At 40.7% G+C, this 14143-nt stretch overlaps 1 protein-coding gene across 2 annotated transcripts in view; it reads left to right on the top strand.

The window, feature by feature from the left end:
* The first annotated feature begins 3211 nt into the window (after positions 1 to 3211).
* The window catches only part of Btla (B and T lymphocyte associated), a 31804-nt gene continuing 20872 nt past the window's right edge, over positions 3212 to 14143 (top strand). For both annotated transcript variants that reach the window (XM_027936046.2, XM_027936047.2), the window contains exon 1: positions 3212 to 3805. In XM_027936046.2, coding sequence (XP_027791847.2) covers positions 3718 to 3805 — 88 coding nt within the window. In that variant the 5' untranslated portion in view covers positions 3212 to 3717. The remainder of the gene's footprint in view (positions 3806 to 14143) is intronic.

Below are 14143 nucleotides of genomic sequence, written 5' to 3' on the forward strand. Positions count from 1 at the left end.
AACCAGAAATTGAGATATGGAGCAGGTTTGATTCTCTGGAAGAAGATACTGAGATAGATTAGGAATCAACACCTGTGAGAAGAAAAGAAAAGAAGGGAAATTGAATAGAGGAAGAAATTAAACTGGGATGCTGCCTGACATAGTCTTGATCAACTTCATTGAGAATGATAAGTATCGCGCACCGGCATTCCATGTCAGCTCTTTGTACGCTTTGCTTGCTTCATCACTGGCTGTAGACTTTCATGGGAAAGGATGACCTTGGACAAGGTGGGTACCAACTGAGAAGACCCTAAGGGAATTAATAATGGAAAGTTATCCACTGATTGCATTCTTCACAGCTAAGAGCAAATAATCCTTAAAGGGGGTATTTGTGGTACATCTCTGTGTCTACTATGGAATCTTAAGAATTTTATAACAATCTGTATACAACTAGTAAGTAGCGAAAGCATTATGCCACATCTTTTGTGACTCTAAAATTCATCTTCCTACCCAGGTATGGTGGCATACATCTGTAATCCCTGCAACCCAGAAGCCTGAGATAGGAGGATTTCAAGTTCAAGGTTAGCCTCAGCAGTTTAGCAAGGCCCTAAGCAACTTAGGGAGACCCTGTCTCAAAATAAAAAAGGGCTGAGGAATGTAGCTAAGTGGTAAAGTACTCTGGGCTAAATCTTCAGGATCCTCCCCAAAATAGTCATGCTCCCCACTAATTCATAATTGGCTTCCAAATATCCATTTAAGCCACTGTATCAGAATCACCTTTGGATTTTTTTTTAAATAAAATATGCATCTCTGCATCCACTTTGTGAGATTTTGACTCAATGAGTATGAGTAGGACCCATATAATCAATCTGGGCACATTTTATAAAAAGTGCCCATATTGATTATAAAGTATACTAATTTATAGAAACCATTGCTAACAATAATATTACTGCAGAGAGTGCACGAAGCAGAATGGCAGAGGTTTTAAATGCTGAACTTTATTTCTGATAGAAAGTATGGAACGTTTTGGGAGGAATTTAAAAAACTGGATTATAATTCATCTCACTGGGGTCAATGCTGTCTGTCATTGGTAGCAAGACCTCTCGAGGACCTTGCATCTTGTTTTGTGATTGCTGATTCTCTGATCACTGGAGGATGGGGGATCTTTCAGAAAGCACAACTGCTTCATGATTCATAAAAATAGTTGAGTCTATAAATGAACTGAAAAATTTGCTTTTTGGGTAGCTACTGAGACGTTAGTAAAGAGAATTTGAAAACATCAAATTCAATTTTGCCTTTTGTCTTTCAGTATAAAATTGGCAAGAAGTTTGTGCTTTAAAATTTGTTTTGGAAACACAATACAATCACTTTTAAGAATGCTGTAAACTCTCTAAATTTGTACATTTAAATGAAAGTTATAATTTGGTCATCTAATGATAGGAAAGGGGTCAAGGCAGAAGTTTAATTACTAGATATGTCTCATTAACGGATAAGGTATAAACTTAAGAATAATTTGACTTATTACTGAGCTAAAAAAAAAAAAAGAAAGAAAAACTTCTGAATTTAGCTTTTTTAAAAAATTTTTTCCTTACCAGAATAGAGATAGCAGTTGGATTCTGAGGCAATTTTCATCTAGTTGGTCTCTCAGGATTCCAACTATGGAGAGATAAAGAGCCAGTCACACAGATAAAGCTATTAAAATAAATATCTTTTAAGACACACAATAGCTGGTACATTAAATTGTTTTCAAATCTTATCTAATTTCTATCGACTCCTTTATATAAAAAACATTTTTTAAAATAGTGAATTGTGAAGACTTTGAATTGAGATAAACAAAGTGAATGTGTCTTCTCTCTGGTTTTGGATAATATCCTGAGCTCTGTGGCTTATGGTTTATAGCTTTTGGTTTCTAGGACCATTTTAAGGAAACAACGAAACTTTCTCCAGCTGCCACAGGAAGTTTACACTTTATCCTGGGCACAAGAAAAGGAAGGAGGTGTTCAAGTGCTGCATAAATACATTCCAGGATGTTGACTTGATGTGTAAGACAGCTTTTTGTCACTGTGCCGAATTCCTGAAAACAACAACTTAAGAAGAGGAGAATTTTATTTTGTCTTACAGTTTCATGGGTTTCTGCTGTGTGATCAGCTGGCTCCATTGCTTTGGGCCTGAAGTGAGGCAGAAACATCATAGCGGTAGGGCATGGTAGAGAAAGGTTACTCCGCTCATAATAGCTGGGAAGCAGCAAGGGGCAGGGGATAAGAGATACCCTTCCAAAGCACATCCCTAGTGACCTACTTTCTCTAACATTTATCACTCCCACAGCTTCCACCACGTCCTGGTAGTCCATTCAGCTATCAATAGATTAATGCATTGTCCAATCACATCCCTAAAGTTCTACCTCTGCAGTGGGGACATTGCTGCATTAGGGATCAAGCCTTCAACATTTCATATCCAAACCATACACTTGGTCGGTAATGGAAGTACTAAAGGCTATGTACAGTTACTCTATATTGTACTATGCATGGTGGAAATGCATGTGAATTTAAGTGCTAATATTAAATGTTGATGTAAAGAGGTTACAATACCAATTGACCAAATTATTTAAAATTAGGAGCAGTAACACATCCATCTTTGTATCTCCAACCACTGCATGTTATGTTTGAATGAATGAATATACAACAGTTTTTAACCTTATGTACTAAAAGCCACTGAAGTTTGGCCTTGGGAGCACATCACCAGCCTCTGTGGGAAACATTTGCAAAATCAACTTCTGTCAATGAGTACAGGTGGACAAGGGCCACAAAGCAAGATCATTCAATTAAAATCTCAAATGATGGCAAATTTGAATATCTCCTGTGGTTATCAAGTACACTAATTTTTAACAGACTCACAGTAACCCTAAACTGATTTTGAAATTTTTCATTTCTTCCTGTACCATTTCTATGATACTTCATCCAGATAGCAACCGCATTAAGATTGCTGAAAATGAAAGTTTCCTTTAATTGATATTCAAGATCTCATTTTGTCCGGAACTTTAATATATTTAGAAAGAACATATAGCCCATAATAACCATGATTTTGTTCCATTGATATGTATCTGCAGATTAAAGACAGAGGCCCTTCCCTCTTCTGTTGAGGAAATGTATCCTGTCTCTCATTTTCTCCATAACCTCAGATAAGTGCTTATTGTTTTCATGATAATAAGCAGTCTCATCTTACCGTGACATGATGTTTGTGAGGGGGCCGGAGTTTAAGATCTTTTACATAAAAGAAGTTTCATAATCACAAGCTGTGAAAAGGGAGAGAATGTCTACCTCCCATAGGTACTTTTACCATGAATTTCCTGACCTTGATTTGATTAAAACCTCAACCTAAAGATTGCAACAATTTAGATGTCTTTAGAGTTTAATTGTTCATTTCACTTTGAAAAACAAAAAAAGACTCAAGGTGGGGCAAGAAGGGTGGCAGAACGGAAGGAGAAGCTAAGGACTGAGTTGCTTTGCAGAGCAGTGTTTGAAAGTGAACAGCCAATTTAACAAGAAGCAAAACCACAAAGACTCTGCTCACTTTGTTTCACAGAATCATTCAGGCTCTTCCTACTGTCTTCTCCCTGGTGTTCTCCTCTTTAATTCTCAGATGCTGCTGGGGTAGATAACCTGATCCATCTCTGAGGAATTCAGGGGAGAAAAGAAGCCTTCTGCTTGAGCAGTTCTTCTGTCACTGATACGCAGGGGAATGAAGACATCGCCAGCCATGTGTAGAATTGGGAAATTATTTGGGATCCTTTTCCTAATCCCACATCTGGGCTTCTGGAGCACCCATGGTAAGGTACCTATTTAGATTATTTCTGGTTTTATTTCTCAGGGGAATATGGATGTAATGTATTCCCCTGTTGAACTTAGCAGTGCATGATGTTTATGCCAACTGGGTAATAGTAGATGAAACGATTTGCTCCCTGATGACATTAGAGAATGTAAACCAAATTAGAGCCTGGTACTCACCTGCTTAAATAGTAAACACCAAATTCAGAGCTTGGCCAGTTTTCTTAAAAACATGTGCTAATGGTAAGAGAAAAAAATTGGTTAGGTGCTATACATAGTTAAGTACAAATTTATCACTACTATTACCAAAAACTTTTTGACTACCATACTGATAGTGAATTAATAGCACTTTAAATATATATTTCAGTTTGATGAACATTTCTTTCTTTCTTTCTTTTTCTTTCTTTCTTTCTTTCGCTGAGAATTGAACCCAGTGCCTCACATATGCTAGGCAAGTGCTCTATCACTGAGCAACAACCCCCCCACCCCCCACCCCCACCCCCAAATAGCATGATCTTTCCAAACTGATTCCAGAAAAATATTGTAGAGTTCATTTGGGTAGTTGGGTAGGATAGGTGCTGGATAACTGAAATTAAATCTGTCTCCTTGGTTACTCTTAAGTAGTATTTTTCTCTAAATAAAATCTTGGTACTTGCTTAGGTGGTGTGTGTGCCTTGAGAATATTGACTGAGCAAATGCTGGGAAACAGGAGCAGAGCCTTCCACAGAGCTTCTACTTTGTTGGAAGGGAATGATTCCTACATGGTTGTTAGCTGAACATTGAAAGTGTTTGAGTTCTGTATAGATGATGTTTGGCCAGCTCTAAAAAGACTTTGGGTACATGAAAAAGGTCATTCCTTCTCTATTTTGAGGTCTCTTTCTCCTGTACATTGACACGGGGACCACAAGTTGTACAGGGCCTATGAGTGGTTAGACAAAGTTTCTAATTGCTCAGTTAACTCTCCTTTGCACACAGCACACATTTATCAGCTTGTGTGTTTCTGTTTTAAACTAGAAAATATGATCATTGCAGTCCTACAGAATGTCATCTTTAGTTCTAAAACTGTTTAGCTTGGAATTTGACTCTAAGATGCCAGGATGCCACAGTAAAAATCTCCTTGGTCACTAAAGTGTCTAAGTGTTGAGTCCAGTAGGTTCTTAGCTATTTGAATGAATTTTTTGGCTTCCATCGGATGCCTGCAATCACATAGCTACAGTCAGAGACAAATAGTAAACAAAATTCATCCTAAAGGATTTATTATATATTCTTTGTGAAAGAAAATAAAATATTTTCAGTGCTTTACTACAATTGGGGTGCCATATGACTTCCGTTCTTCCTCTCAGTGTATTGTAACTTAGTGCTTATAAAAATAGACCCAGCTATTAGAAATGTGTTCACTTACTCACTCTGCCAGTTACTGTGCTATCTTGGTTAAGTTTCTTATCTGCTCTCATTTTTACTTTTCTCATTTGTAAAATAGAGATGATAATTGTGCCCAAGTTGTGGGCCTATAGTAATTTTAAGTGCAATAATACAGGTAAAGTATTGAATACTAAGTACACATAACCAAAGCTTGATAAATCTTAGCGGTATTTTTGCTAATAGTACTTACTGCCAAGAAACTCCCGTAAAATCCAGTTAAATGAGATGTAAAGTTTAACATTATTATATCGTTACAATGCAGTGCAACAGATCGCTAAACCTTTTTCTCCTAACTTGAACTCTGTACCTGTGACCAACATCTCCCAATACTTGAGTTATTAAAGTTAAAATGAATAAGTAAAATATATTGTACAATATATTTAGCCCAGAATGTAGTGAATCAGATCATTTGGAAAATGAAAGGGAAAGGCTTGGACCAAGTACTGACCAATTATCTTATATAAAAGTTAATATAATTGATTTTATCACTACTCATATTAAATTAAGAATATAGGTTGAGATAAGAACATCAAGTGGGGGTGTAGCTCAGAGGCAGAGCAAAGAGTTTAAAGATAATTTAAAAATGTTTTCCCTCACTTCAAAACAACCTGAGACCCATGTGCTTCTTCCCAGTATAAGGTCCTTGCTTAGCATCTGGATGGCCATCTTAAATGACAGCCCTCATTTTAAGAAAGATTTCACTTTCCTGCCCAAGGGCCTTTCTGAGAGAGGCTCATACCAACTCCACCCTTAACCACCCCCATTAGGGCTCGCCCAGCTCTAATCCCTGAGCTTGCCTTATAAAAGTCCTAAACCCCAAGCCTGTTTTGCCTCTCTCCATCTATGGAGAGATGTGCTTTTATTTGTCAGCTCTGACCAATAAACTCTCGCGTGTATCTCTGCCTCGTCTCTGTCTTTCTTCTCTCGCTTGCCTGTCTTCTGGTTCCTCACTTTCCTTTCATTGGTGCCAAAACCCAGGATTGGGTTCCCTGGTGTGCCCATTCCTCTCTTAAAGGGTCACTGACTGCCTCCAGGCCCCTATCTGAATTCCATTATGGGAGCAGGCCCTCCATTCTGCCAAATACCCTCTCTGCACCCACCACTATTTCAGGTAAGACCCCTGTCTCTGGTCAACCTAAACAACCTACAGGTCCCTGGAAGTGACTGTTGATCTTTCGTTTGGCACTCCCAGGGTTACTGTGTGGTCAGGGCACCCACAGCCACAGCTGTAAAAGAGTCTATTGTTGACAGAGTCTATAGGTGGTCTTTTATTTGGGTCTTGGGTTTTGAGCAAAACCACCAAGGGTGATTGGGAGTTGTTCCTGGTGAGACTATCTCTTGGCCTTGGTTTAATCTCTATGGTTTTTGCCCCTATGTAGTCCCAGCCAGGTGCCCAAGTACTTCTACAGGTCCTGCCTCTGACGCTTACCCAGCAGTGGTGACAACCCCCTGAGCATAACCAGTCCTCTTGACTGGGTGACACTAGAGACTGGGTGACGCCCAACTCTAAACTCACCTCCTATATCTCACCATGGGCGGCTCCTCATTCATTCCTTCCCATAGTCCTCTAGGCTGCCTCCTGGCTAACCTAGGGTCTCTCTCTCTCACCCTGGACCTAAACTCTAAAAACTTATTCATTTGTGCAATCAGATCTGTCCTCAATACCCTTTGGACTCTAAATGGCCTCTTAATGGCCCTCTAGATCCCAATATATCAGGGATCTTTTAAACTATTGTGAACATTCGGTAAAATGGAAAGAGATATCATTCGTTCAGGCTTTCTCCTCTTTGTTCTAAGCCCTCTCTCTGCAACTCTTGCTCTCCTGCACAAGTTCTCTTAGCTCTCTCCTTCCCTATGCCTGATTCCAAAGGGACAAAAGATTCTACCCAGGACTCCTCCTTAGACCCAGCAGATGAGCTCCCGCTGCACCATAATTCTCTTTCTAATGAAGCCTCTGTAGCAACTGTCCCCTCGGCCCCTCCACCTTTGATGTCCTCCTGCCTGAGGAGCCCAGGCAAGTTTGGGAGCAAGCTAGAAATTATGCAGATGAGGTACATCAGACTTCCCCTGCCCATCCAATTGGCTTTGAAGCAGTTCCTGATTGGGACCCCAATTGGGATTACAATTTGCCTGGAGGAGTAACTAGTAGAAAGGAATTCATTACTTGCCTCATGGCAGGACTTAGCAAGGCAGCCCATAAGGCTATCAATTATGAAAAGCTCCAGGAAGTCATCCAAGATAAAAATGAAAACCTTCAGCATTTTTAGACCGCCTGACCAAGGCTTTATTACAATATACTAATCTGACCCTGACACTCCAGTTGGGAGACAACTACTAATGGTCTACTTTTTCTCCTAGAGTTTCTCCAATATTAAAGCCTCACTAAGGTGCCTCGAGAGGGGGCACCTAACTCCCCAAGCTGAGGTTCTGGGAGTAGCCTTTAAGGTGTATAACAGAACAGGAAAGACGAGAAGGCCTGGAAGCAGAAATATTAGATGTTCACTCAAGTCACCTGGCTGGCTTCAGCATCTTTCCCTGGTTCCACTGGCCCATGGAAGAGTCCCTCAGGACTGCCCAGATCCTGTTTTAAATGTGGTCAATGGGTCACTGGGATTGTTCATGTCTCAAGCCTCGAAAGCCTCTGGGCTCTTGTCCTAAATGCCATCAGGAGGGACAATGGGCCGTTGACTGTCCCCAAGTCCATAGAAGCCCCCAGCTATCCAGCCCTTTTAGCTCTCCTTTCCAAATCTTAGAACTGGCTTACAGAGGACTGACGAGGCCCAGGTCCCCATCACCCAACCACTACCATCACTCCATGGGAACCTAGGGTAACTCTGCGTATTTCAGGTAGACCTGTCTCCTTCCTTCTATACCCTGGGAGATACATATTCAGTCCTCAAGGAGTTCTAGGGGCCTACTACCAACCCTTACAGACACCTAGCCTTGTTAGTGCTTTTGGCTCTCTAATTTTTACCCACTCCTTTTTGGTTATTCCACAGTGCCCTGTTCCCTTTATAGGAAGGGACATCCTCACAAACTTGGTGACTACGCTTTCCTTCTCCCCTCATATATGCTTCCATCCAAACTCACCTGCTGCTCCCCTGATCCTCACCCTTACCTTAGGACCATCCCCTATTCCATCTGCCAGTGCATTCCCATTACCCCCTTCCAAGGTGGACACTACCATCTGGGATGTTTCCAGTCCTTCTATCTCCTCACACCGTGAGTCCATTCACATCTGTCTCAAAAGCCCTCTCCATTTTCTGACCCAGTCACAATACCCGCTCTCCCTCCTTGCCGCTGCTGTCCCTCTTTTTGCAGAGCAGCCTTGTCAGGCTTCTGACAATAAACCCACTTCTTATCCCAGGTGTGTGATTAGTCCTGAGCCACTTTTCTTTCATTGATGCCAGTGACTTCATTACATGCTCCTATCAGCTTTGTTCTCCTCCCCGGGGATTTGAGCTGCTTTGGGATCCTGGCCTGAGGGCCCAGGACAATTACTACACACCTTCTTCCATTCACCTGTTGCTCTTCTCTATCCACACTCCAGCCTCATTTGGGTAAATGACTTCACCCTTCCCCTCCCCTGCTCCTCACAACTCTACAAGTCTCCTCTCTAGAACTTAGATCTTGGTCCAGCACCAAGATTCTCACCCATCTTTTCCCCTGGGTGAGTTCACTCCAACTCGCCATGGGAAACTCCCAATTTCTTCCCCTTGGAGAGTTCACTCTTGGGTCTTGGTTCTCAGCTCCTTAGCAGAGCTCATGAAAGCCCTGGCCAGGCAACCAAGATTCCCTATAGGCAAAGCCCAGGACTATGGAAGTAGTGGGTGATTCCCTTCTCTCAGTTCCAGACTCCAACTCGTCATGGGGAACTTCCAAATCCCATCTGACTCACCTCTTGGCTGCCTCCTTACCCACTTAGTCCCACTCCGTTTGGCTCCTGATCTAAAGTCCTATCCACCAATTCAACCTTCCAATCTTTACAACTTTTGTGAGCGCTCAGGAAAATGGAAGAAAATCCCTTATGTGTGAGCTTTCTCCTTTCTCCATTCTAAGCCTTCCCTTTGCTCTTCTTGCTCCTCTGCCCAGCTTCTACTTGCCACTAAAACTCTGGATTCCTCCAGAGGCCCTACTTCTAGACAAACAAGAGACCCAGAACTCTCCTAATCGGAGGGTCTTGAATCTACTTGCCTACAAATGTTGGCTACAGCCTCTTGACTCATTAATGAGTCAAAAAAAAATTCACCTTTGGGGCCCCATTTATCATCCTGGCTCCCCATCACCTAAAGGAACTCCTTACCTACAAGGGCTTACATTCCTTACCTCCCTGTTGCCTTTTATCTCTACAGGATTCCCTGGTAGAAGATCCCAGTCTTACTTTCCACACGTGCTCACCTTTAAATTCTGCTACTCTCCTTCCAGTTCCTCAGGAATCTTCCAATTCTTCTCTTCTTTACCCATTCATGCATTGAAACTCTGGAGGAGTTTCTTCCATATCCCTCCCACCTATAGGAAGGCCCCTTACTCCGCACAATATACAGATGGTTCACAGATGGCTCCTCCTTCCTTTAGGAAGGAGTTCATTGGGCAGGGTATGCCATAGTCTCTCTAACCTTGGTTGAGGAAGTGGCTCCCATCCCCAATAATGCATTCAATTAGCAGGATGAACTTGTTGCCTTCATCAGAGCCTTCACTGTGGCAAAGGGAGCCTCCCTCAATGTCTATGCTGAGTCTAAATACGCTTTCCACATACTTCTCTCCCATTCTGCTATTTGGAAGGAGCATGGATTCCTTACCACCAAGGGAACTTCAATTACTAATGCCCCCTTTATCTTCAATATCCTTCAGACCTCAAAGCTTCCCATTGCCATTGGAACTGAAGGATGGCAGCTAAGTAACCCCCTTCTTCAGCGGGCACTTCCTTTTCTGACCTCTCTCCTTGTCATAGGCCTTTTGCTAATGCTTGTCCCCTGCATCATTAGATTTATTCAAGACCATATTCAAAGGATCTCTAGCCAAACTGTGAACCAGCTTCTGTTATAGGACTTCCAACCCCTCACCAAAATTGGGCCCTCTGGAGTCAGCATCACCTGGCGCCACCTGACCATCACCATTGCCTCAATGGCACCCAACACCCCTAACAAGGGTCCAGATGCTGCCCCTTCCCAGCAGGAAGAAGCTACGGAAGATTAGATCTATGCCGCTGTCCCTTAAGGGGCCCAATACAAAGAAAAAATGTCCTTGCTTAGCACCTGGGATGGCCATCTTAAATGACAGCCACCATTTTAAGAAAAATTTCACTTTCCCTCCCAAGGGCCTTTCTGAGGAAGGCTCACAACTCCCTCATACCAACCCTACCTTTTACCACCCACATTAGGAGCCGCCCATCTCTAATCTCTGAGCCTGCCCCATAAAAGTCCTGAACCCAAGCCTGTTTTGCCTCTCTCTGTCTATGGAGAGATGTGCCTTTATTTGTCAGCTCTGACCAATAAACTCTCGCATGTATCTCTGCCTGGTCTCTGTCTTCCATTTCTCGCTTGCCCGTCTTCCCATTCCTCACTTTCCTTTCACCCAGGAGTGACTCTGAATCTATAATAAGGTTGAAAAAAATATAATATTTTCTACAAACTCCATGTTTAAAGTCCTTCTTTAACACAAAATTATGCTTGCTTGCTTTTTTTTCTTCTCTATTTATCAAAAACATACAGGGAAACCTGTCCTTCAGTGCTTCAGTGTCAGGTGATTTCTGTCCTCATGAAAGTAATAAAAGTACCAACCCCTTCTCAGGCTGACAAGACCTAGGCTGCAGGTGGAAGTTGTTCTTTCTGCTGTAAGTCCCTGGACCACTTGTTTAGTTGAGGATCAACTGAGGATTCCACCTTCAGTCAGGCAGGAGTACTACAATTAATGTCTGGACACTGACAGTGTGTATGAGCTGGAATAAAGGCAATTGGAAATCTTTGTTCACTGGTTATTGTGATACAAAAGAATCCTAATCTGGCCCAATAAGGCTGTTTGGAAAACAAAAGTGGTTAGGGTCATGTCTCCATTTGTTTTTTGCCTGTGCCCAATTCTTATTATGAGGGTTCAGTATGGTTCATGGATCTACTTTTAAATGCCATACTCCACATCCCATCCAGATATGTTGCTCCATTATGTACCAGCTGTGTCCTTGAATCAGAGCAGGCCCACTAGGGCAGATAACCAGTAGTCTGCAACCAGTATTGCTTGAAGTTCAAGTATTGTAGCACAGCATCTGTATCAGGCTTATTTATTTATATGGCTGTTGTATTTGTTCCTGTTGAAATGCGCATATGAAATATTAGAGATAGAGTCATGTCTTCTACTAAATGCCAAATACTTATGTGCTGTCATCACAGAAATGCCCACCATTTATGCAAATGTCTAGAAATTCATTCTGCATTTTCAGGATTTCCTGGATTAGGGCATGAACAGATTAACCCCTGTGCTGATTACAGCCTTGAATTGACTCCCTAACAATGAGGGGCTCTTCAATTTATTATTGCTTCCTTCATCCAACTATAAAAATTTCCTCCATTTTAATGATGAAATCAAAAGCTATTATCTTGCTTCCTTGGGATTTTCTACTTAATTTCCATTACTGGTGAGTTTTGTTAGAGTTCTGAAAACAGCTTATCTTCTTGTATACTCAATTTCCTCATCTTAAAAATAAAAATAATAATAACAATCATTGTGAGGATAAAAATAAAATATATATAGATGGTCCTTGATTTAGAATGACTCAACTTAAAAATTTTTAACTTTACAATAATGCAAAAGTGATATGCCTAAAAGTGGCTAACATGAACTAAGAACTTAAATGTATTAGTCTTATCCTTTTTGCCTATTGTGGGGATGGATCCAGAAAGGGTCTATCGTCCAGTGGTGAATGAGTTGCCATGGGCTCTTGGGCAGGTGGCAGTGAGTGTGCAGCAATGATTCCCAAGATGCTCTTCCAAATGTGACTTAGCCCATGCATCTGCTATCTGACCTGATGACGTTGAAAGACCTCTGCTTGTCCTATTCTTAAATATCTCAAGGAGAGGAAATGGCTCAGGCACTTTGTAAGCTTTGCTAAGTATTATCAAAAGCTACAGCAAATACGAAAGTGACTATTTTTAGGTAAAACAATTTCAGAATTATCTCAAACTAGATAAAACCATGAGGTGTATGGTTTAAAGTCTTAGATTGCTCTGTACAACTAGGTGGAAGAGATAGTCTTCAAATATCCCCCCAAGTAGTCATATCATACAGTGAGAAATTCTAGCCTTAGAAGAAATAGTTTGAAAGTGTGCTAAATAAATACCACATGAAAGCAACTTAAATGATTCTTGCATGATTATAAGAAGATAAATTTTTGAAAGAAGGGGATTTTTAAGAGGAAATAGTAAATGATAATTATGAAAATTCTTTCAATTTTCTTGTATCATGGCCATTGTCTTGCAAGTACTGAGAATATGGAATCATACCATGTGTATTCTTGATATGAAGTTAATTCTTTCCATTTTCATTTTTGTTAAGAGAACTTTATATTGTATGAGTGTGTGTGTGTGTGTGTGTGTGTGCATGCATTTGTATGTGCTTAGGGAGAAAATGGCTATCTCTGTCTAAAGACAATATCCAGAGAAATTATTCTACAGGGAACAGGAGACAATATTATTCCATGCTATTTATATGTCTGTGATCTATATTACATTAAGTGCTGTTTGTCAAGAAGATGTATACGAATACATTTTCATTTCACAGCAATCTCAGTTTCCATTATAGTCCTGAGAACAAGTCACAGGGTTTTCCTTAAACTAACAATGGTCACCTTTTATAATACAAGTTCTGACTTTAACATATTTATGCTCATGTCTATTTAAATTTCTCCAGGTATTCCTATCAATTTTGGGAGTGTCTGACTTATGCAGTAGGTTCATTTGCCACAGTGTTAAAGTGACATATTTAATAAAGGCTACAAAACATTGAATTAGTGGTTTCTAGATGAGGTGGAAGTTCCTGCTCTAATCTCATGTCACCGCATTCTGATTTTGTGAATGTATGTCAGTAGTTTGTGACAGGAAGTATGGCATTTGGGCCTTCAAATGTTACTTGTGTGATTCCCCAAGGTGTCCAAATTGATGTCCTCCCAGGCTCTTTGAAGTGTGATTGGTCTGCCATCGCTGTGCATGGATTTCCTTGACTGTGCTCAAACCATTGCCTGATGTCATCACAAAACCTCAATTTGCTAGGGTTGATGCAGTTATTTTCTTCTCTGGTGGCTGTCATCTCTCCTCCCTCTACTATCCTACCCCACTGAAGTAAAGCAGAACATACCACCAGCATCACCTGGAAGCCTTTTCCTCCTGAGTGCGAACAAACTCTCCTCTGTAGTCACCCCAGCATGTATCTGAAGTATTTGTTATTTGTCTATCATCATCTCTTCTGATAGAGGCTAAAATTTTGGCTGATGTCCTTAAAAATTATTGGTCTATTATACCTTTAGTAATATTATAGTTTTCTAAAATATTGTTTACATTTCTATGTTCATCTCTAACACTGTCAGCTCAAATTAATCATTTTGAACTTTCCTTAAATTTTAAGAATTTTCAATGGAGGAACAGTGAAACTTGTTAGGATTTTTCTAATGATAACAGTTATAATCAAAGGACATGGTTTTTAAAAATAAGAAATAATGACATTTCACAAAATATGCATAATCACAGTCCTAATTTAAGAACCTAGCTAATAGTTTTCACAAATTACTTACTCTCTTCAGCCCCTGAAAGAATTTCTATATGCAATTACACTTGCTCAGCTGGAAGTCCCTGGATATGTAGTTGTTTATGGCTGGCATTCCTTTTCAATTAACTGATCTAGTGTCTAGATGGCTGTAGAGCACCACATACTAA

Source organism: Marmota flaviventris, chromosome 8 (genome assembly GCF_047511675.1).
Source record: "Marmota flaviventris isolate mMarFla1 chromosome 8, mMarFla1.hap1, whole genome shotgun sequence".
NCBI lineage: Eukaryota > Metazoa > Chordata > Mammalia > Rodentia > Sciuridae > Marmota > Marmota flaviventris.